The sequence below is a fragment of the Heptranchias perlo genome, chromosome 28, assembly GCF_035084215.1.
Source record: "Heptranchias perlo isolate sHepPer1 chromosome 28, sHepPer1.hap1, whole genome shotgun sequence".
Lineage (NCBI taxonomy): Eukaryota > Metazoa > Chordata > Chondrichthyes > Hexanchiformes > Hexanchidae > Heptranchias > Heptranchias perlo.
In genome coordinates this window covers 40,757,398-40,781,451 of record NC_090352.1, presented here as the reverse complement: position 1 = coordinate 40,781,451, position 24,054 = coordinate 40,757,398, and the positions used below count along the sequence as shown (strand labels likewise).

General features: G+C 47.4%; 1 protein-coding gene across 3 annotated transcripts in view; it reads left to right on the top strand.

Moving 5' to 3' along the window:
* Window positions 1-24,054, top strand: part of ncor1 (nuclear receptor corepressor 1) — a 334,377-nt gene that overhangs the window by 294,367 nt on the left and 15,956 nt on the right. For all 3 annotated transcript variants that reach the window (XM_068008588.1, XM_067967875.1, XM_067967876.1), the window contains 11 exons: window positions 1,841-1,999; window positions 4,187-4,352; window positions 4,960-5,447; window positions 7,438-7,569; window positions 8,899-9,071; window positions 9,371-9,594; window positions 13,330-13,470; window positions 14,445-14,519; window positions 15,857-15,999; window positions 19,654-19,707; window positions 20,836-20,856. In XM_068008588.1, the coding sequence (XP_067864689.1) occupies window positions 1,841-1,999; window positions 4,187-4,352; window positions 4,960-5,447; window positions 7,438-7,569; window positions 8,899-9,071; window positions 9,371-9,594; window positions 13,330-13,470; window positions 14,445-14,519; window positions 15,857-15,999; window positions 19,654-19,707; window positions 20,836-20,856 (1,776 nt within the window). The remainder of the gene's footprint in view (window positions 1-1,840; window positions 2,000-4,186; window positions 4,353-4,959; window positions 5,448-7,437; window positions 7,570-8,898; window positions 9,072-9,370; window positions 9,595-13,329; window positions 13,471-14,444; window positions 14,520-15,856; window positions 16,000-19,653; window positions 19,708-20,835; window positions 20,857-24,054) is intronic.

Here is a 24,054-nt window from a genome sequence, read left to right as displayed (position 1 = left end):
TCTGTAATGGTGGGGATATCGGGAGGAGGCCGAGATGGATCAGCATTTCTGGCTAAAGATGGTTGCAAACGCTTCAGCCTTGTCTTTTGCACTCACGTGCTGGACTCCGCCATCATTGAGGATGGGGATGTTTATAGAGCCGCCTCCTCCCGTTAGTTGTTTAATTGTCCACCACCATTCACGACTGGATGTGGCAGGACTGCAGAGCTTTGATCTGATCCGTTGGTTGTGGAATCGCTTGGCTCTGTCTATAGCATGTTGCTTCCGCTGTTTAGCATGCACATAGTCCTGAGTTGTAGCTTCACCAGGTTGGCACCTCATTTTTAGGTATGCCTGGTGCTGCTCCTGGCATGCTCTTCTACACTCCTCATTGAACCAGGGTTGATCCCCTGGCTTGTTGGTAATGGTAGAGTGAGGAATATGCCAGGCCATGAGGTTACAAATTGTGCTGGAATACAATTCTGCTGCTGATGGCCCACAGCGCCTCATGGATGCCCAGTTTTGAGCTGCTAGATCGGTTCTGAATCTATCCCATTTAGCACGGTGGTAGTGCCACACAACACGTTGGATGGTGTCCTCAGTGCGAAGACCGGACTTCGTCTCCACGAGGACTGTGCGGAGTCACTCCTACCAATACTGTCATGGACAGATGCATTTGCGACAGGTAGATTGGTGAGGATGAGGTCAAGTAATTTTTTCCCTCGTGTTGGTTCACTCGCCGCAGACCCAGTCTGGCAGCTGTGTCCTTCAGGACTCGGCCAGCTCGGTCAGTAGTGGTGCTACCGAGCCACTCTTGGTGATGGACATTGAAGTTCCCCACCCAGAGGACATTCTGTGCCCTTGCTACCCTCAGTGCTTTCCTTTATTAGCCGAGGCATAGAATATAAAAGCAGGGATGTTATGCTGGAACTGTATGAAACACTAGTTAGGCCACAGCTTGAGTACTGCGCACAGTTCTGATCACCACATTACAGGAAGGATGTGATTGCACTAGAGAGGGTGCAGAGGAGATTTACGAGGATGTTGCCAGGACTGGAGAATTTTAGCTATGATGACAGATTGGATAGGGTGGGGTTGTTTTCCTCAGAACAGAGGAGGCTGAGGGGTGATTTGATTGAGGTGTATAAAATTATGAGGGGCCCAGATAGAGTGGATAGGAAGGACCTATTTCCCTTAGCAGAGGGGTCAATAACCAGGGGGCATAGATTTAAAGTGATTGGTAGAAGGATTAGAGCGGAAATGAGGAAAAATGTTTTCACCCAGAGGGTGGTGAGGGTCTGGAACTCACTGCCTGAGAGGGAGATAGAGACAGAAACCCTCAACTCATTTTAAAAATGTGCACCTGAAGAGCCGTGACCTGCAGGGCTATGGACCAAATGGCCTCCTTCTGTGCTGTAAATTTTCTATGATTTTGTGAAATGGGACTGAGGGTTGTTTAATAGTTAAGTATAAAAGATCAGATATCCACTGGGCACTATGATTCCCGAGGTGGGACCACGGAAATGGAACTGGCCGTGAGTGAATAAAGTTGGAGAATGATTATTCTAGTCTTTTACCTCATTATCTTACAGCCAAAGAGAAACTTTGCAGAACTTAAAGTCAGGAGATTAAATAAACGAGGTTGAGTTCATGATGTGACAGGGTGTACGTGTACTGGTAAGAGGGATGGGCCAGGCAGCTTGAGTGTCCTGGTCCTCAACTGTAAAGAATGATGAAAAGAGAGGCTGCTGGTTACTGAAAGTTTCATCCTTGTTCTTCTGCAGTTAATTTAGAGAAGTGGCAAGTATGTAAATTTCAACATTTGTACTTGTTTAATGCCAGGATGTTTTCTCTCCTCCAGGTCACCCTGCACATATATCAACCTCCGCCACTAATGCAGAGCGAGAACGGGAGAGGGAGAGGGAGAAGGAGCGGGAGAGAGCAGAGCAGAGGGAACGGGAGCAGAGGGAAAGGGAGAGATTGGCCGTGACGACTTGTGACCTGTCTTACCTTAGAGCAGGTGAGTGATTGCATTCTAGCACTGGAAGGCCTGAATACGGGTGCTCAACAAACTAACACACTTTGTTTAGCAGCAATAACTGAGCAATCTCATTCTAAGCATTAATGGTGGTGCCCAGTGCTGCCGGAGCACCTCTCGAAGTTGAGTAGGGGCCATGTTGAGGCAGTGTACTGTGATTGCCTCTATTATGCCGTACTATCCCACAGTATGGTAAACCTCGATCCTTTTGTTATATGACAGAAGCAACGGTTTGGCAGCACAATCGCTCCTCAGCTCGATGTGAACTGCTAACCAGAAGAAAATACAAGCCAGATTCTCATGCTAGGTATCATTGTGGGTCAGTGATGGTGGAACCAAGGCAATGGCTAGCATTCTCCATGTGGACCATCTCACAAGTTGCTCTCTTCTAGAAACATAGAAAATAGGAGCAGGAGTAGGCCATTCGGCCCTTCGAGCCTGCTCCACCATTCAATATGATCGTGGCTGATCCTCTACCTCAATACCATATTCCCGCTCTCTTCCCAGACCCCTTGATGCCTTTTGTGTCTAGAAATCTATCTAGTTCCTTCTTAAATATATTCAGTGACTTGGCCTCCACAGCCTTCTGTGGTAGAGAATTCCACAGGTTCACCACCCTCTGTGAAGAAATTTCTCCTCATCTCAGTCCTAAATGTCCTACCCCGTATACTGAGACTGTGACCCCTCGTTCTGGACCCCCAGCCGGGGAAACATCCCCCCTGCATCCAGTCTGTCTAGCCCTGTCAGAATTTTATATGTTTCAATGAGATCCCATCTCATTCTTCTAAACTCGAGTGAATACAGACCAAGTCAACCCAGTCTCTCCTCATATGACAGTCCTGCCATCCCAGGAATCAGTCTGGTGAACCTTCGCTGCACTCCCTCTATGGCAAGTATATCCTTTCTTTGGTAAGGAGACCAAAACTGCATACAATACTCCAGGTGTGGTCTCACCAAGGCCCTGTATAACTGTAGTAAGACATCCTTGCTCCTGTACTCACATCCTCTTGCAATGAAGGCCAACATACCATTTGCCTTCCTAACTGCTTGCTGCACCTGCATGTTTGCTTTCAGTGACTGGTGTACAAGGTCCCTTTTGTACATCAACATTTCTCAATCTATCACCATTTAAATAATACTCTGCCTTTCTGTTTTTCCTTCCGATGTGGATAACTTCACATTTATCCACGTTATACTGCATCTGCCATGTATTTGCCCACTCACTCAACTTGTCTAAATCGCCTTGAAGCCACTTTGCATCCTCCTCACAACTCACAATCCCACCTAGTTTTGTGTCATCAGCAAACTTGGAAATATTACATTTGATTCCCTCATCCAAATCATTGATATATATTGTGAACAGCTGGGGCCCAAGCACTGATCCCTGTGGTACCCCACTAGTCACTGCCTGCCACTCCAAAAAAGACCCATTTATTCCTACTCTCTGTTTCCTGTTTGTTAACCAATTTTCAATACATGCCAGTATATTGCCCCCAATCCCATCTGCTTTAATTTTGCACACTAACCTCTTATGTGGGACTTTATCAAAGGCCTTCTGAAAATCCAAATAAACCACATCCACTTCTACTCTATACTTCCTGTTTTTTTCTGACTGTGATTAGCCACGGTGCATTGCTTCCTTTGGCTGCAGTTGATAAATTGTGTTTCACTTCACGCTATCAGCAGCTGATTTTATTACAGCAGTGCTAATCGATTCAGTCGTATAGATGAATCAAGACTTTGGAAATTTTCACTCTGTTAGAGTTCATCATATAAGCAGTTGATAATGTATTAATTAACAAAATTAAAAGGAACTGGATAAATGTGTGGCTAAGAACAGCACTGCAGGTTAGAAGTTTAAGTATAGACACAGGTTATCAATATTCCATATGTTGCTGGGACTTTGGGTATGTGACCTGTCGAATGCTGCCTGCCAGAGTTGTGTAGTCTCGCAGACATTCTGCAGCTTTCAGCTTTGCTGTTGCCCACGCCACAGTTCACTTCCCTCAAAAGATTGAATTGGGCACAGTCCATGATGAGAATTCTCTGTGGTTTGTTGGAAGGAGTGAGCTGGTTGGAATGAGTGACTGTTACCCATCCGATTATTTGTCCTTGTGTGAAAAAGTTCATTTTCAAAGGAGCAATTTTCCTTTTTTATTTTTCGTGCAGGTCCTGAACAGACCAGCAGACCGAGTAGTCATGGTTATGTCCGTTCCCCATCGCCATCGGTACGAGTGCAGGAGACCATCTTACAGCAGAGACCCAGTATATTCCAGGGAGCCAACGGCAAGGGGGTTATCACACCGCTCGATGCAGCTACACAGTCTCGAATCATGTACGTACTTGGGCAGAGCTACTTGGAACAGAACAAAGTTAATGCTTAAGATTTATAATTGAGGCTTTTTATGTTTGTCCTGTAGGGAAATCACTGTCATCAGCTTTCTCCTTCTCTGCCTCCTTCTCACCCCCACCTCATCATCCGTTCAGTAAATTTGATGAGCTTTTCCAGAGATGTGATTGTACTTCTTTCTCTCCCCAACACCGCCCCCCCTCCCCCCCGCCTTCTGAAATGTTCCCTTCAGATGAAGTCTGTCACTAAGATACAACCAATTCCTGTTTGTTGGAAGCAGAGTACTGCGGATGCTGGAAATCTGAAATAAAAATAGAAATCCAAGAAATTTCGTCTTCGACCTGAAACGTTAACTGTTTCTTTCTCCACAGATGCTGCCTGACTTGCTGAGCTTTTCCAGCATTTTCTGTTTTTATTCCTGTTGTAAACTGTGAGTCTGGATTCCCCTCTCGGGGTTGCGTTCAGCTTTAGTGTCTGATACTTTGGAGCATTCCTGAGATTATTGACCCTGCAAGAATTTTTGGTTTTGAGTGTTCCGGGTGTCACATTAAAACAAAATGACATTTCCGTTTGCTTTTCATTTCCTTCACAGGCAAATGCCACAGGCAGCCCTCTCCATGGCACAGGGACTGTCCACCTCCCGCTACAACACCGCAGCAGATGCCCTTGCAGCGCTGGTGGACGCTGCAGCTTCTGCACCCCAGATGGAAATGGTGAAGGGGAAGGAGAACAAGCATGAAGCCCCCCGAGTGGAAGAAATGACAGGTCGCAGGGCCCCGTCTGTCGCTGAGCAGCAGCAGCAGGCACAGCAGCAACAGCAGCAACAGGTTGAACACGAGCGACGGTCAGTACAGTCACCATATTCATCCTCGGGCAAGGCACAGAGTCAGTCTGTGTATCCAGAGAGCATTAAGGACAAAGCACCACCCCCCAAATCCAGGTACGAGGAGGAGCTTAGGACTCGAGGAAAGACCACAATAACGGCAGCAAACTTTATAGACGTGATCATCACAAGACAGATTGCTTCTGATAAAGACAGTCGAGAGCGAGGGTCTCACAGCTCAGACTCCTCTAGCAGTGGTAAGCACCTTCATTTGGAGACCTTCACTCCAGTATCTGTACGTGGAGCGCAGGGCAGAGCTAATCATGACAGCTTCGCTCAGTTGGTCGCAGGCTTGCCTCTGAATCACAGGGTCATAGGTTCAAGCTCCAGTACAGGACTTGAGCACGTAACGTAGGCCGATACTCTGGTGTGTGCTGAGGGGAGTGAGTACTACTTTCAGAGGTGGTATCCTTTGAATGTGATGTTAAACCCAGGAGCCCAGCTGCTCGGTGTGCTGATTCAGGTGGACATTTAAAAGATACCAAGCGCTATTTGAAGACGAGCAGGGAGTTCTGTCAGGAACCTGGCCAACTTTGCTCCCTCAACCAACACCACCAGAAACAGACTAACTCGTCATTCATTTCAGTGTTTGTGATCCTGTTGTTTTTTTTTATTCGTTCATGGGATGTGGGCGTCACTGGCGAGGCCAGCATTTATTGCCCATGCCTAATTGCCCTTGAGAAGGTGGTGGTGAGCCGCCTTCTTGAACCGCTGCAGTCCGTGTGGTGAAGGTTCTCCCACAGTGCTGTTAGGAAGGGAGTTCCAGGATTTTGACCCAGCGACGATGAAGGAACGGCGATATATTTCCAAGTCGGGATGGTGTGAGACTTGGAGGGGAACGTGCAGGTGGTGTTGTTCCCATGTGCCTGCTGCTCTTGTCCTTCTAGGTGGTAGAGGTCGTGGATTTGTGAGGTGCTGTCGAAGAAGCCTTGGCGAGTTGCTGCAGTGCATCCTGTGGATGGTACACACTGCAGCCACAGTGCGCCGGTGGTGAAGGGAGTGAATGTTTAGGGTGGTGGATGGGGTGCCAATCAAGAGGGCTGCTTTGTCCTGGAGGGTGTCGAGCTTCTTGTGTGTTGTTGGAGCTGCACTCATCCAGGCAAGTGGAGAGTATTCCATCACACTCCTGACTTGTGCCCTGTAGATGGCGGAAAGGCTTTGGGGAGTCAGGAGGTGAATCACTTGCTGCAGAATACCCAGCCTCTGACCTGCTCTTGTAGCCACAGTATTTATATGGCTGGTCCAGTTAAGTTTCTGGTCAATGGTGACCCCCAGGATGTTGATGGTGGGGGATTCGGCGATGGTAATGCCGTTGAATATCAAGGGGAGATGGTTAGATTCTCTCTTGTTGGAGATGGCCATCGCCTGGCACCCAAGCCTGCACAAAATGGCTGCCACATTTGCATACATAACACAAGTCACTGCATCTTGAAGTAATTTGTTGTATGTGGAGTGCTTTGAGGCCTTTCTGAAAGACCATAAGATGCTACATAAATGCAAGAATTTTTATTCAGTAACTAATGGAACCCGATGGGGCCAGAGTTGGGGTGGAGATCTAGCCCATGCAATGATTCCATGGTGCTAATAGATCCTAGTAGGATTGTACTTGTGTGACCTGCACAGCTGGAGCTCTTGGTGTGTGGGCAAACACGGCAACCAATTTGCGCACAGCAAGGTCACACAGAAATTAAGGAATGGTTAGATCATCTGTTTTTGATGTGTTGCTTAAGGGAGGAATGCTGTCCAAAACACTTGGAGAACTTTCTGCCCTGGATAGTTTCCATCCCTTGAGCAGCCTCTCACATTTTGCTTTTGTATCCTGGTTACAAACAGTGTCCTGTTTTGATTGGTAGTATGACATACCCTCTCTACTGAACCATTTGGTTGGTTAGTCGGGGGCTTGGCCCTGTTGCCACACCCAAGAGTTTAAGCCAAATTTCTGAGAACTGCCGAGGTGGCGAGCAATCTCTGTCCACACACAGCCTCTCCCCACTTCCTAAACTTGAACACAGTCACAGCCTGTTTACAGCCAAGGCCAAAGGAGCTCGGATGTGTGCGGGAATAATGCTGGAGCTTAACTGGTTCAACAGGCCACTGATAGCAGAAAGGCAAGATGTGGATGTGGCCAGTAAAGTATGCTGAAAGCTCAAAATAAAGGATTTACACCCAGATTTGTTTTTCTCCAAGTATCTTCCCATCGCTATGACGTGCCGAGTGTGGATGCTATTGAGGTAATCAGTCCTGCAAACTCACCCATACAATCACAGGAGAAGCCTGAATCCTTCCAGCAGGAGATGCTCAAACCTTCCCAGGGAGACGGTAAGTTCCTAACTGTTTTCAAATATCCTCCCTTTTCTGTCTCCTCTTATGATGGTGCCAGTTTCTGTACGTGCGCACGCACACATGTACACGCATGCACTTGTGCGCGTATACACACGCACTCCTCTCCCTGCTACTCCAGTTCAGATCATCTTATTCACCAGCGACCAAGGATCAAATGTCGGACTTTACTGGTCTATGTGGCTTGTCCACAGTGTGACTGGAGCTTTTACCCAGTGAGCGAGTTAGAATTTCTACTGTGTGTGCAGCTACACGTGTGCAGCGAGCGTAAGGCTACACATATAGCACTTACTCACTGATCCAAAATGAGTATGTGATAAATAATGGACAGAAACTTGTCTCATATATTGAATGGTAGTTTTATTGTAAAATAAACCACCAACACAAAATGGGATTGCAGTCCGAAACACAGTTGATTTCTCGAGTTTGTTTTGCAGTAAAGCACAGCTCATCGTGACCTTATCTGCATCATTTGATTTATAGAGTTGAAATTTTCAGGAGGATCTTGATTTGTGATTGTAACAAGTAGGATGTTACAAGTGCTGTCTTGGTGATACAGGAGGAGGAGACCTACAGTGTGGAGGGAAACCAGGGTGGAAAGGAAGATGATTAGCTGGTGCACCCATTTGAAAAGGGAGTAAGAAGCAGCAAGAAAATAGAAATCAAAAGCATAATACTGAGAGAGGATGGAGAGAGACCCGGGCTGGAGGGCAAGAGTCTGCAGTGGTGCAGAGTTTGTGATGTGATTACTGGGGATGGAAGTAATGGGATCAGGAAAACAATCCTGTGGGAATCAACCATCCATCGAGGTGCCTCACTTGATACAATTATTGACAGAGTGCAGGTAACTCAGAGCCACTCAGTCACTGTGCACCTTGTGTATAACTAGTGCAGCCTGGTGCCACTCAGTCACTGTGCACCTTGTGTATAACTAGTGCAGCCTGGTGCCACTCAGTCACTGTGCACCTTGTATATAACTAGTGCAGCCTGGTGCCACTCAGTCACTGTGCACATTGTATACAATATGTGCACTGCAGTTGGCTTATTTTGTTTGGCAGGCCAGTTAGTGACACTGCATGAGGAAGCTGGGCATTTAACATATTCTAAAGCGGTGCCTTAACTCCTGGGAAATGTCAGCACTTTACTGCCAGGCCCATCCAGGTCATTTTAAACTACTGAGAGTCTTACTCTGATTGCTGCTGTTATTGAGGGAAGGGTAGACATTAATTCCGGAGCAGGAAAGAACAAGATAAGATCTGAGAGGCATTTTACTCATTTAGTATGCTGAGTGTTGGTCTGTTTTTAAAGGTGAGCCTAACACTCGAGGCTTCGATGTGCCCATGGGTCGGTACAGGATGATGCAGAAATCACCTTCCCCGCAGCAGCAGCCATCGTCGCAGCCTGACAACGTGTATTCCTCGGTCCCTAACCCTCAAGTTTCCAAAACACACAAATTGATCACACTCGCTGATCACATCCACGTAAGTGAAGCCTGACAAGGCTGCACATTGATATGGCTCTCTGTCTGTGTGTGATTGCATTACCTTACCTACATGGACTGCCTCACCAACAGCTCACCTATTATTTAATCTACTCTGTCAGTCTGTGTCTCTCTGTGTGTCTCTGTCTTGTCTGTGTATGTAATGAACACAGTTAATGAGTTACAAACATGGAAAGCCCACAGAACCGCTGATTCTGTGCTTTTTGAAGTATCCTGTGAACATTTGGCATGTTCACTAGAGGTTTTGGTTCTAAAGTGAGTTTCTTGTTTTTATTTTAGCACATTATTACACAGGACTTTGCCAGAAACCAGCCCAGCAGCCAGACATCGCAGCAGCCCCCAGTGTCCACATTCCAAACAACATCCTCGGTGGTCTCTAACCGAGGGAAGGTTTCCACCCATTACAGCACAGACTCTCAGCCACAGACTACACAAACTGCCCTCCATCAGAGACCGCCCTCCAGGGTCTCCCCTGAGAACCCAATAGAAAAGGGCAGAGGAAGGTAAGCAAAGAGTTTAGGTGATAAACCCTGTTAACCATTGCTCTGAGTCACAGTGCATGCTGGATTAAAAATGCACATCTGCCGTTAGAACATCTGGAAAATAAACTGAGCACAGGTTCCAGCTAAAACGTAGTTTCAACCATGAAACGATCAGCAGGAATCAGTGCACTCCACTGACACCAGTCGGCTGAAGGACGCTCAGTATTATGTTGCCTTTTCATTCCGTTATAATTGCTTCCAACCCCTTTTTTATTTGCTGTGTAGGAGGCCCAGTGCTTACAAAACTCGACCGTCTTTAATTCCAGCCCCTGAGTACCCTGTAACCACCCAGACAGCAGATCATGTACAGAGACGGTGATCTGCATATCAACAGGTCCCATTGCTAATTTCAGACAGATGGTCACAGGTTTAACATAGTAAAACAAACCAAGGCACTTCACAGGAGCGATTTATCAAACAAAATTTGAAACCGAGCCACATAAGGGGGTATTAGGACAGGTGAAGAGGGAGGTTTTAAGGAGCGTCTTAAAGGAGGAGAGAGAGGTGGAGAAGTTTCGGGAAGGGATTACAGAGCTTGGGGCCTAGGCAGCTGAAGGCACGGCCGCCAATGGTGGAGCAATTAAAATCGGGGAAGCGCAAGAGGCCAGAATTGGAGGAGTGCAGAGATCTCAGATGGTTGTAGAGCTGAAGGAGGTTAGAGATAGGGAGCGCGAGGCCATGGAGATATTTGAAAACAAGAGAATTTAAAAATCGAGGTGTTTCTGGACCGGGAGCCAATGTTGGTCAGCGAGCACAGGGGTGATGGTGCGAGTCAGGATACGGGCAGCAGAGTTTTGGATGAGCTCAAGTTTATGGAAGGTGGAAGATGGGAGGCCGACCAGGAGACCATTGAATAGTCCAGCCTGGAGTTAACAAAGGCATGGATGAGGGTTTCAGCAGCAGATGAGCTGAGGCAGGGGCTCAGACAGGCAATGTTACGGAGGTGGAAGTAGGCGGTCTTGGTGATGGAGCAGATATGGGGTCAGAAACTCATCTCAGGGTCAAATCGGACGCCCAGGTTGCTAACTGCCTGGTTCAGCCTCAGACAGCGGCCATGGAGAGGGATGGAGTCAGTGGCTAGGGAACGGAGTTTGCAGCAGGGAGGTGCTCATCCAGCACTGGATGTCGGACAAGCAATGTGACAAATGAGAGACAGTGTAGGGGTCGAGGGAGGTGGTTGTGAGGTAGAGCTGAGTATCATCAGCATACATGTGGAATCTGACATGTTCCAGTCCCTAGATTAGGCTCCGGTACCAAATGATTCACAAGTACTCTGGGTAAAGTTAGAGTGCTTGATTGGTGCTTGACCTGTTAAACACCGGCCTGCTATTGTGTGTTTTGCTATATCATTAATACAAGATTGTCTGTAAGGAGGGAATGGTTCGGGTACAGTCTAGGCACATTGCCACGAGGCAGAAAGGTAGGGCAACTAAAGCCAGAGCTCCCTGGATAACAAAAGAGATAGTGAGTAAGATGAAACGGGAAAAGGGGCGTATGACAGATGTCAGGTTGATAACACAAGTAAGAATCAGGCAGAATATAGAAAGTTCAGAGGGGAAGTGAAAAAGGAAATAAGAGGGGCAAAGAGAGAATATGAGAATAGACTGGCGGCCAACGTAAAATGGAATCCAAAAGTCTCCTACAGGCACGTAAACAGTAAATGGGTAGATAGAGGAGGGGTGGGGCCGATTAGGGGACCAGAAAGGAGATCTACGCATGGAGGCAGAGGGGATGGCCGAGGTACTGACTGAGTACTTTGTATCTGTCTTCACCAAGGAAGATGCTGTTGCCAGAGTCTTAGTAAAGGAAGATATAGTTGCGATACTGGATGGGCTAAAAATTGATGAAGAGGAGGTAGTTGAAGTAGAGAAGACACCCAGTCCGGATGGGATGCATCCTAGGTTGCTGAGGGAAGTAAGGGTGGAAATTGCGGAGGTACTGGCCATAATCTTCCAAACATCCTTAGATACGGGGGTGGTGCCAGAGGACTGGAGAATTGCAAATGTTTACACCCTTGTTCAAAAAAGGGTGTAAGGATAAACCCAGCAACTATAGGCCAGTCAGTTTAACCTCGGTGGTGGGGAAACTTTTAGAAACGATAATCCGGGACAGAATTAACAGTCGCTTGGACGAGGGTGGATTGATTAGGGAAAGCCAGCATGGAATTGTTAAAGGCAAATTGTGTTTAACTAACTTGATTGAGTTTTTTGATGAGGTAACAGAGAGCGTAGATGAGGGCAATGCGGTTGATGTGGTGTATATGCACTTTCAAAAGGCGTTTGAAGAAGTGCCGCATGGTAAGCTTATCAAGATTGCGGCCCATGGAATAAAGGGGATAGTAGCAACATGGATACAGAATTGGCTAAGGGACAGGAAACAGAAAGAACTGTTTTTCAGACTGGAGGGAGGTGTACAGTGGAGTTCAGTGCTGGGACCACTGCTTTTCTTGATATACATTAATGATTTGGGTGTACAGGGCACAATTTCAAAATTTGCAGATGACACAAAACTTGGAAGGGCAGTATACAGTGATGAGGATAGTGATTGACTTCAAGAGGATATAGACAGGTTGGTGGCATGGGCGGATACGTGGCAGATGAAATTTAACACAGAAAAATGTGAAGTGATACATTTTGGTAGGGAGAACGAGGAGAGGCAATATAAACTAGTCACAATTCCAAAAGGGAGTACAGGAACAGAGAGATCTGGGGGTATATGTGCACAAATCATTGAAGGTCGCAGGGCAGATTGAGAAAGCAGTTAAAAAAGCATATGGGATCCTGGACTTTATAAATAGAGGCATAGAGTATGGAAGTCATGATGAACCTTTATAAAACACTGGTTCGGCCACATCTGGAGTATTGTGTCCAGTTCTGGGCACCGCACTTTAAGAAAGATGTGAAGGCCTTAGAGAGGGTGCAGTAGAGATTTACTAGAACGAATCCAGGGATGAGGGACTTTAGTTACGTGGATAGACTGGAGAAGCTGGGGTTGTTCTCCTTGCAACAGAGACAGTTGCGAGGAGATTTGATAGAGGTGTTCAAAATCATGAAGGGTCTAGACAGAGTAGGTAGAGAGAAACTGTTCCCATTGGCTGAAGGGTCAAGAACCAGAGGATATAGATTTAAGGTGATTGGCAAAAGAACCAAAGGTGACATGAGGAAAAACTTTTTTACACAGCGAGTGGTTTTAATCTAGAATGCACTGCCCGAGGGGGTGGTAGAGGCAGATTCAATCATGGCCTTCAAAAGGGAACTGGATAAGTACTTGAAAATAAAAAAAATTTGCAGGGCCACGGGGATAGGGTGGGGGAGTGGGACTAGCTGGATTCCTCTTGCAGAGAGCAGGAGCATGCGCGGACTCGATGGTCCGAATGGCCTCCCTCCGTGCTGTAATCTTTCTGATTCTATAAAGCTGATCAAGATAAGCTGAAGATTCAGCAGCAGTACAGACAGTATGGAACAAATAGAACTTGTGTTTAATTAATAGAATTAAATTGAAGCTGGTGGCAGTGATGCATGATATGCACAGGTGTCACTGAACCCGTGTCTTGAGACCCTTTCCTCTCGGGAGTCGGATCTGTGAGCCGTGCTGGCTGGGGTTGAGTGCAGGCTTCCACTTTGCTTCTGTGTCTTGGATCAGAGATGCCACCGAGTCTGTTCAGACTAATGGGAACCTTTTCCTTATCACACGCAGGCCTGGGAAATCCCCAGAACGAAGCCACGCTTCATCAGAACCGTATGAGCCTATCTCTCCGCCCCAGGCCCCTGCCAATCTAGAGAAGCAGGAGAGTGTAGTGCAGCCTCAGCGAAGGGAAGCAGAGCCCACTGAACAAAGGTAGGTGAGAGTATAGAGAGTGAGCCTTCAGCCTGTCTAATCCTTTTCTTACGTTACATACATTCCACCAGGAAAATGCATGCACGTTTGTTCTAGCTGGGGTTTATGATGGGATTGGAGTGTGAATTTCAGATGTCAGCCATTCTGTTATGGATTTAATGGGCTGACTGAATTTACGCTGTACTGTGGAACACGCAAAGTCAAACTTAAGTTTTTAGTAAGAATGCTTTGATAATTTTTGTTTTTCTCTTGCATTTCCACCTGTCCTGCAGTCTCCACATTTGTAATTGTTTCTTGTGCTTTTTAAGTGTCCATCTATCGGCTTCTGTGTCTGTCCATCTATCGGCTTCTGTGTCTGTCCATCTATCGGCTTCTGTGTCTGTCCATCTTTGTTTATTGTGTCTCACTTTTTACATTGCACAATCACTGCATTTCTGTTGCTCCTGTTTTCCCCACACCTATTTTGCTGTCCTTGCTTGCTTACCCCATTCGCATGTTCTGTTACTGTCTCGCTCTTCCTGCCTGTGCTCGCGCTCTCACTCACTCATTCGCTCGCTCTCTGTGTCTCTCTTTCAAAGCTGCAGTATTGTAATTAGTACAACTGTTTACCCAAATATATTTTGGGATTGATGTTAGAATTAAACATCTCCAGTAACCTTTGTTAGTGAAGGGATGGCTGTCTAGATCTTGGGGGAATTGTTGAGATAAAGGGGAAGCAATAGGCGAGATGTTAAACTGCAGTGGGTTCTGCAGCTGCGTGCCTGGTATAGGGGCAAATCATTTGATGCAATGCCTGATTATAAAAACTACTTGACTCCTTTGAGGACAGAGGTCAAGATAACTTACCGATTGTAAACATTGGCAAAACAGCGAGTTTGACTTTGAAGACTTTCAGATGTTGGCATGCTTTGTTCCTCGATAGTAGCGTGCAGCTCACAGTGTCTCCTCTGTCTGTCATCTTTACCTTCCTCCAGGCTGCCCCCAAGTAATGAATGGCTCCCGATGCCTTTGCTTGTCCGAAGAGGTCGTGCCCCAGATTCTGCTGCAAGGTACTGACTGCTTAAATCGCCTGGGTGTGAACTATTACACAAATGTAGTAGTGCTGCCTCAATGATAGGATTTGCAGAGTGGACCTGAATCCTTGCACTCACATTGCACACTGGAGAGGGGCAACACCAGACAGCATAGGGGCGGGGAAGCTGCAGGAAATTGTTCCTTTCTCAGTGTTTGTGAATTTTCCACTGCTCCAGAGCATCAATTGCAACTCCAGTGAAAACAAAACAAGATTTTTAATAGCATCACTTAATAGCCTGTGCTGCCTGGTGTGACCCAGAATGTAGACCAGTCTAATAAAAGGTCCCACCGCAATGCGAGTGACTCATTTGACAGGACGTTGCAAGTCAGGCACAGCAGTAGGAACTTGCGGGTTTTTCCAGTTTGCAAAATCAGTCCCTTTGATTCCCACTAACCTGTTTGGCCTCCAAGCCGTAATACCTGGGAATATGTGACAGCATGCAGTGGCATACAGCTCGGCCATTTTGGCCTCTCAGCTGAATTTTCTGGTTCCTATTTATCCCTCAGTCCTTTTGTGCCCTGGACAGTCAGCAGCATTTTACCACAAACCTGATCGAAGGGTCAGCAGCACAAAAGGCCTTGGGTGCAGTTACCCATTCCTGTCACTAGATGCCACTATTGTCCAGCGATAGAACACGACAGGCCTTCGGGCCCCCCCCCCCCCCGCTCCGCGCCCCCCCCCCGCTCCGTGCCCCCCGCTCCGCGCCCCCCCCCCCCCCCGCTCCGCGCCCCCCCCCCCCCCCCGCTCCGCGCCCCCCCCCCCCACGCCGCCCCCCCCGCTCCGCGCCCCCCCCGCTCCGCGCGCCCCCCAACTCCGGCCCCCCCCCCCACTCCGGGCCGCCTCCTGTCCTATCCCACTCAGATCTCTGTTGTTCCCTTTCCCCTTGTCATTAGTTTAAACCTCCCTCCCCCCAGCATTAGTTACACCCCCACTGAGGATATTGGTTCCAGCCTTGTTCAGGTGAAGCCCATCCATCCTGTCCCAGATCCACCTATTTAATTTTCTATCTAAACTACATCAGTTTCCCCGGGGAAAAAAATTCATCTATGTTTTTGAAGAAATCAGGGAATTCCGTCTTGCTCTGAATATCTTGGTGTGCAGTTAATATCAGAGCCCACTAGAATCTGCTGCCTGGTTGTAAACCTGCTTCCCTTACTTTTAACTCAGATATAAAGCTAAATGCCATGGTTGGGTCAGTGTGGGCTCATTATTTCACGACCTCTCGCTCCTCTCCCAGCGCTGAGGGTTATATTGTCTGAGCGTCTGGCTCCTGTTCCTGGCCCACAGTGTTACTGTATTCTCTCTTTCCAGGAGTGACTCGCGATCTCCAGGGAATGTGGGCTATTTACCGGCGTTCTTCACTAAGCTGGAGAACACCTCGCCAATGGTGAAGTCGAAGAAGCAGGAGATATTTCGTAAGTTGAACTCCTCTGGTGGCGGGGATTCTGACATCGGTAAGTCGGCCTCTCATTTATTTTACTTACTGTCATTCCTGATAAGTTTAAAGGACAAATATTTCCTCATTCTTCTAACCTCCCTATGCAAACAGGAGTTATGTGGACATGTGTTGATGGATAATGGCCAGTTTTGTATGGACATCAGTCAGTAGGCAGGGTCTCTGATTGAGTAGATGGGGTCATCTCTTTGTGTAACTGGAGACCAGAACTGTCAGGTAAATGAGGGGTCTGTTTATATGATGGGTGCACTGTGCCCAGTGTGTACCAGATATTTGTAAACCTGACACATGGAGTATTTTGTAAGCTCTTTCCAAGCATCACTGCCTTACAGGACAAGTGCTCTGCTCTAAGGGTTTAACTCAGAGACTGTGTACAGTATACTTTCTGTTTGTATGTAGAGGTGAACCAATTAGGAAGAATGGTATAGGTAGAGTCTCCTCATCCTTCGATATTTAACCTTCACATACACGTTTCCCTCCGAGGTAACTCATGGTCACTGTTCCTGACTCGGATTCTGGGACTGTGGGTTACAGCGGTTGTGCTTTATAATGTTTTATTCACTGTTGAATGCCGTTTAAGAAGCTGACAGCTGTCAGGCTTTCTGTGTTAACCATATTCCCACCCTCCTGTTGAATGGAGTGCGAGGCTAAGGCCTCTTCTCTTCAGCTTTGTCCATGACTGGAGATTGATCACCACCTCGTACATGTGGAGGTGGGGCTAGAGTGTGGGACGGGCACTCCAGACCAGCGTTGGTGGGTGATGGGGAGGCTGGTGCATCAGTAGGACCAGAGTTGGGGGGAGGGAGGGGTGCATCAGGAGGACCGGAGGCGAGAGGGGAGGGTGTCAGTAGGACCGGAGCCGAGGGGGGCTGGTGGGGAGGACCGGGGCCGGGGGGGGGTGGGGACTGGGTGGGGAGGAGTGGGGGATTGTGGTGGGGCTGGGGTGGGGAGAGTGTGGAGGCAGGATTGTTGGGGGGGCGAGGAAGAACGGTGGGGAGGGGGAAGGACAGGCTGGAGAGGGACTTGGGGTCATAAACTCACTTGTCTGTGCGAATTGTCGGGGTTGATTTTAACCGCAGTAATTACAGGGAGGCCACCTCCAAAACTGGGCAAGTGGGCGATCACACGACCTGCAAACTTTAAAAGGGCGGGTCCCTGGATGATTTAACCTGTCGCACAGTCTTTATATGTGGAGGTTAAATTGCGTATAAAGGATAAGGAAGACTGTACGTAGAATAAGTAATCTGCATTCTTTGCCAGAGAAATGGTATCTCTTTCTCCTTCCTAATTTCCCAGTGAGCCCTCTCACCACGTGCTGATCGACAACAAACGGACAACGGTGCCAAAATTATTAATGGTATAAATTCTGAGCAAAAACGTGGAATCAAAGGCAGCTCAGCATTGACCACAAATCCGAATAAAACTGATTGATTGATTGTACAAATCATTAAATTCAACTGTTTTACAGGGAAAAGTTTCTAGGAGCCCCGTTCTCTCCCCTGCCCCCCCCCCCCCCTCACTCCGATCCAGTCTCGCCCCCACCCCCTTGCTTCAAGCTGCCCATGAAGTACTAGTTGATTCATGATTATCCAGTCATGCAGCCCAGCAATCCCAATCCAAAGCAGTAAAGATCCCTGAACATCTCTCACTTGTCACCAGCTCTGATAGTGGAGTTAAGTTTCACAAAGTGCAGAGTCAAGACCACAAGACTCTTGGAGCCATCTGCGCATCGGAGATTTGTGTCATTGGGATGGGCCCAAACAGCTACAATTCCAGAATGTTACTTCTCACTGGGAATCACGAGCATATGGTGTGAAATCGATAAATAACTCCTGAGTTGGCAGAAATCACCTGTCCCCTCCTGGAATGTTGGGACCATTACAGGCTACGAGTGACAGTCATATTATAGGCTTTCCCAGGCAATGTGTAACAATCACTGAGGTTAGTTTTTCTGTAATGTTCTTATTCTGTATCGTTTGATCCTGTACTTGGCCTTGAAACATCCACTAATAAGGAAACAGTCGTCCTTCAGTAACTTCTAATGCCTATTTTCAACTGCGGTTTGTTCCATTCGAGACTGACAGTACAAAGGGCGTGTTTATTGTGAGCTTATAGTGACAGTGTGGCAGGGTGTGTGTGTGTGCAGTCTCCACATTGAACATCTGGCACATTACACAGCATCACTTCCAGTCACAGCTCACCACAATACACCAAGCTGTTCAACTAAAGGTGCCTCGAGGTGACTTCACTTTCAGGCTTGGCTCTGGATGGGGTGTTTGGTGCAAAATAAAATCACCAGGAGGAGATGTAAAGGTCTTTGAGACATGGTTGAATAACAGTAATAATTTTATCTTGGCTTGACTGAGAGATTGACAGAAAAGGCATTTCATCTCTTCCATCAATCATAGACCTCGAGTATCTCCATACACACATGCCGGCATATGCGCCGACTCTCAAAGCAGATTATTTTGAAGTAAGTTCTTTATAACCCTGTTCCCTTCAGAGGTTTTACTCTGTCTTTCTGGATAATACTGTGCTTGTATAAAAAGATTAAAATGGTGGGAGGGGGAATGGATAAAGTGTAGAAATAATGAGTGCTACCAAACTGTAGGAACAATTTGAAAGTCAGCTTATCTGAATTGCAGCAGATGTTTGGAAGGATTTGCTTGCAGTGTGTGAAGCCACTAATGGAGGTGCTTCCCAGTGTTTGAGCTGCCGAGTTTAGCTGATCCCAGTGTTTGAGCTGCCGAGTTTAGCTGATCCCAGTGTTTGAGCTGCCGGGTTAGCTGATCCCAGTGTTTGAGCTGCCGGGTTAGCTGATCCCAGTGTTTGAGCTGCCGGGTTAGCTGATCCCAGTGTTTGAGCTGCTGAGTTTGCTGATCCCAGTGTTTGAGCTGCTGAGTTAGTTGATCCCAGTGTTTGAGCTGCTTAGTTAGCTGATCCCAGTGTTTGAGCTGCTGAGTTAGTTGATCTTAGTGTTTGAGCTGCCGAGTTTAGCTGATCCCAGTGTTTGAGCTGCGGGGTTAGGTGATCCCAGTGTTTGAGCTGCCGAGTTAGCTGATCCCAGTGTTTGAGCTGCCGAGTTTAGCTGATCCCAGTGTTTGAGCTGCCGGGTTAGCTGATCCCAGTGTTTGAGCTGCCGAGTTTAGCTGATCCCAGTGTTTGAGCTGCCGAGTTTAGCTGATCCCAGTGTTTGAGCTGCCGAGTTTAGCTGATCCCAGTGTTTGAGCTGCTGAGTTAGCTGATCCCAGTGTTTGAGCTGCCGGGTTAGCTGATCCCAGTGTTTGAGCTGCCGAGTTAGCTGATCCCAGTGTTTGAGCTGCTATAATTGATTTTCATGTTCCGATCCAGGGATCGCTCTTCTGATCACTTTTCAGTGATTAAAGAAAGAAGTTGCATGGATACATCACCCTGCATGTTCATGGGACGTCCCAAAGAGCTTAGCAGCCAACAAATTACTGTTGAAGTGTAGTCACTGTTATTGTGTAAACAAACACAGCAGCCAATTTATGCCCAGCAAGATCCCACAAACAGTAATGAAATCAATGACCAGATAATGTGTTTTAATGATGTTGATTGAGGGTAAATAATTTCAGAACAATAAACAAAGATTGTATAGTCAGACACTAACTAGTTCTCTGTTTACTTTCAGCTAACGCTCAGCCTGGGACCGAGATATTTAATTTACCCGCAGTCACGACGTCAGGTAAGAACTGCTTGAGCACAGCTCCAGTTTGTGAAGTACTGAAGAGCTGCTTCATGAGCCTCAGTCCCTCTCGAGGGCCAGTCTCGCTGAAATGCTTCATGAGCCGCAGTCCCTCTCGAGGGCCAGTCTCGCTGAAATGCTTCATGAGCCGCAGTCCCTCTCGAGGGCCAGTCTCGCTGAAATGCTTCATTTCTAGTTCTGGTACAATCCACGCCTCAGTAAGAAATATTTTCTGCAGAAAATAAGCCAAATGTAGCAGAGTGACATTGGGCTTCGCATCAATGCGGAGCATCCAGACACACTACTCACCACGAGTTTACAATCACAGGAAGGCCATCGGGAGAGGTACTGGGGGACTAGCTCCTGTTCCCACACCCCAGAGACAGCACATTACCTCGAACCGTCTCTTGATTTCCTCATAACCAGCAAGCCGTGTCGGCATTTGGAGTCCTCAGCACTCAGTATTGAAAAGAAAAGTGTATGGACCAGTGAAAAACCTGTCCTTGTTACAAATTCCAAATGATTCCTTGTGACTGTCCAGCGCTCGATCGAAACTGACTCGTGGGCACACTGAATAATTGAGCTACTGAGGATTCTGCATAATGGAAGGGATAACAGCCGACAATTCAGAACTCCATGTAAGAACAGGAAATGCCCCGCGTAAACTCTAGATAAAGTGATGCCACTCCCGCACGACAGTGCACCACCTTCCATAGCTGAGGGGCAGACACACACCAGCTCCTCCCAATCCCCACCTTGCAAACTGCCAAGAGGACATTTGAAGGCATTCAGTCTGCCTTTCCTGCTAGGCCTCTGGTGGCTCCCATGAAGCACGAATGGAATTGAGGCCGTGTGGAGGTGGTGCGGGGGTCCGTGTGGGGTACGGGGGTCCGTACGTGTGGGGGTGGGGTGTGGGTCCACACATGTGTGTGATGTTTAATCTGCCTCCTTGTGTAGCAAACCTCATTTGCCCTGGAAGATTGCTCTTTACTGAGCTATAAAAATAAACTGATTTTATGCACCGGCGCACAGTCAGTTCAAAACATTGTGGGTATATCCTGTAAAATAAAAACTAATTTTAAAAAGTTCAACTACTAAAACCCAATTCTTTTTTCCTTTACCCCCTAGGTGTGGTCTCGTACAAAAAAGGTGCGTCTTCTTACTTAACAATCTAGCCACAATTTTCAGATGAACCTGATCATACCTGTACTTTCTGAACTAGTTTCACTGTAAGATAGGGGGGTGATTGATGCTGTACAGATAGACAGTCAAACAGCTTCCCACCTTTTCCTTTGTGAACTTCCTCAGGGGAGTAATTGAACCATACAGGTCACCTGTCCACGGGTCAGGCACACCTTGTTATGAAATGTGTACAAGTTGTTTGAGAGTTCTCATTTCCCCCATGATGGGAATACATTTGGTTTCAATTTGCATCATGTACCCTGAGCAAGCCCAGAGCCCCAGTGTGTGAGAAGCAGCCTCTCTGCAGTCAGGACATCGGGGTCTGGAGTTCTTGGAAGGGGAGATCTGAACCACTATGGGGGCGGGGGGGGTGTCTGCGTCGCTGGGACGGGGGGGTGTGTCTGCGGCGGGGGGGGGGTTTGGGGTGGGGGGGTGTGTCTACGTCGCGGGGGGGGGAGTGTCTGGGGCGAGGGGGTGTCTGTTGTTGGTGGGGAGGGGGGGGGATTGTACTGTCTGATCTCTTATTCGTGGACTGAAGCCACATAATGGTGGTGCTAATGGTTCGAGCCTCGTTTGTTTCTGTTGTAGCCGTCTGCTGGCGGCTCTCGCCGCAGGCAGCTCTTTGCTGCGGTTTCCGTACTCTTCTGTTCTGCATTAACCCGGTGGTGATACTGCTTTAATTCAGAACGCTGACAGCTAACCCTTTGTGTAGGATGGGTTAGCAGCATGCTGTACAATGCAACCTGCTTCTACAGTAACAGCCTCACCCTTCAAACTAATCAAAACATGTCTCTGACGCCTGTATTTAAGCATCACAGATTTCCTGGTGAGGCGTTGGGATGTAAATCGTGTCTCACGGTTGTGTTAAAACCTGGTTACTGTCAGATTTTCCCATTCCTATTGGGAATATCCATCCTGTGTGCACTGGGGAATATTGTGAGCTGCTGTCTGATTGAGAGACAACACGTGGCACTGTCCATGATCCACAAACAGTAGGTAATCATCACATCACATAGTAGTCTCTGCAGATTCTTATTCTTAAGGACTCTATTCACCCTGGGGAATATACAGGTAGCTCCCTCACACCATGCAAGGTCATGAAGCCTCTCCACTAATTAAACTCTGGACCTTTCACTCCCAAAGGAATTGGATTTAACCTTGTGACATGGATTGGAAATTGGTTGAGAGGTAGGATACAGAGAGTAAGGATAGAGGGAATGTACTCTGATTGTTGGGATGTGACGTGGTGTTCCCAGGGATCTGTACTGGGACCTCAGCTTTTCACCGTATTTAGATGAAGGAACAGAGTTATATATCCAAGTTTGCAAAAGGGAAGGCACTGTAAGTAGTGCAGATGGGAGCAGGAAGTTACAAAGGGAAACAGACTATGTTTGCAAAACTGTGGCAGATGGAGTTCAATGTAGGGAAGAGTGAGGTCATCTACTTTGGATCCAAGAAAGACAAATCAGAATATTTTCTTAAAGGTGTAAACTAGGAACTGTGGAGGAGCAAAGGGATTTGGGTGTCCATGTACACATCACTAAAAGCTAGTGGACAAGTACAAAAAGCAATCAAAAAGGCTAATGGAATGTTGGCCCTTATCTCAAGAGGGCTGGAATAAGAAAGTGAGGAAGTGATGCTTCAGTTATACAGAGCCTTGGTCAGACCCCATCTGGAGATACTGCGTTCAGTTCTGGGCACCGCACCTCAGGTGCACCTTTACAGGAGACCTCCTCACCAATATTTGGGGCATGTACTTTAAACAAGATAAAATATAGAATTGAATAGCAGATTGGTCAAAAAAAGTAAAGGTCCATGGGATCCAAGGGAATGTGGCAAATTGGATCCAAAATTGGCTCGGCGGCAGGAAGGAAAGGGTAATGGTCGACGGGTGTTTTTGCGACTGGAAGGCTGTTTCCAGTAGGGTGCCACAGGGCTCGGTACCAGGTCCTTTGCTTTTTGTGGTATATATCAATGATTTGGACTTAAACGTAGGGTCATGATTAAGAAATTTGCGGATGACACAAAGATAGGCTGTGGTTGATAGTGAGGAGGAAAGCTGTAGACTGCAGGAAGATATCAATGGACTGGTCAGGTGGGCAGAAAAGTGGCAAATGGAATTCAATCCAGAGAAGTGTGAGGTAATGCATTTGGGGAGAGCAAACAAGGCAAGGGAGTACACAATAAATGGGAGGATACTGAGAGGTGTAGAGGAAGAGAGGGACCTTGGAGTCCATGTCCACAGATCCCTGAAGGTAGCAGGACAGGTAGATAAGGTGGTTAACAAGGCTTATGGGATACTTTCCTTTATTAGCCGAGGCACAGAATATAAGAGCAGGGAGATTGTGCTGGAACTGTATAAAACACTGGTTAGGCCACAGCTTGAGTACTGTGTACAGTTCTGGTCACCACATTACAGGAAAGATGTAATTGCACTAGAGAGGGTGCAGAGGAGATTTACGAGGATGTTGCCAGGACTGGAGCTATGATGACAGATTGGATAAGCTGGGGTTGTTTCCCTTGGAACAGAGGAGGCTGAGGGGAGATTTAATTGAGGTGTATAAAATTATGAGGGGCCCAGATAGAGTGGATAGGGAGGACCTGTTTTCCTTAGCGGAGGGGTCAGTGACCAGGGGGCATAGATTTAAAGTGATTGGTAGAAGGATTAGAGGGTAGTTGAGAAATTTTTTCACCGAGGGTGGTGGAGGTCTGGAACTCACTGCCTGAAAGGGTGGTGGAGGCAGAAACCCTCAACTCATTTAAAAAGTACTTGGATGTGCACCTGAAGAGCCGTGACCTGCAGGGGTACGGACCAAGTGCTGGAAAGTGGGATTAAGCTGGATGGCTCTTTTTCGGCCGGCACGGACACGATGGGCTGAATGGTTGCCTTCTGTGCCATAACTTTCCATCATTCTCCTTGGCTCTTGCCTCTCCTCAGCTCTTTTTCTCTCCGGTTCTATATTTAAAGTTTCTGTAGTTTAAATAATAGGATTTCCCCAACGTATGGGGTAGTAACCATTCAGGGAATCTTGTCCTTGTACTTCAAAAGCTGGCTGTGGATTGTGGCTTGGACTGAAGTGTGGGTTGGATGACTGAGAACGTCTCATGGGGTAGGCACAGCCGGCAGCGAAGTGGGAAGGAGCTGGATTAAATATCGAGCACGGC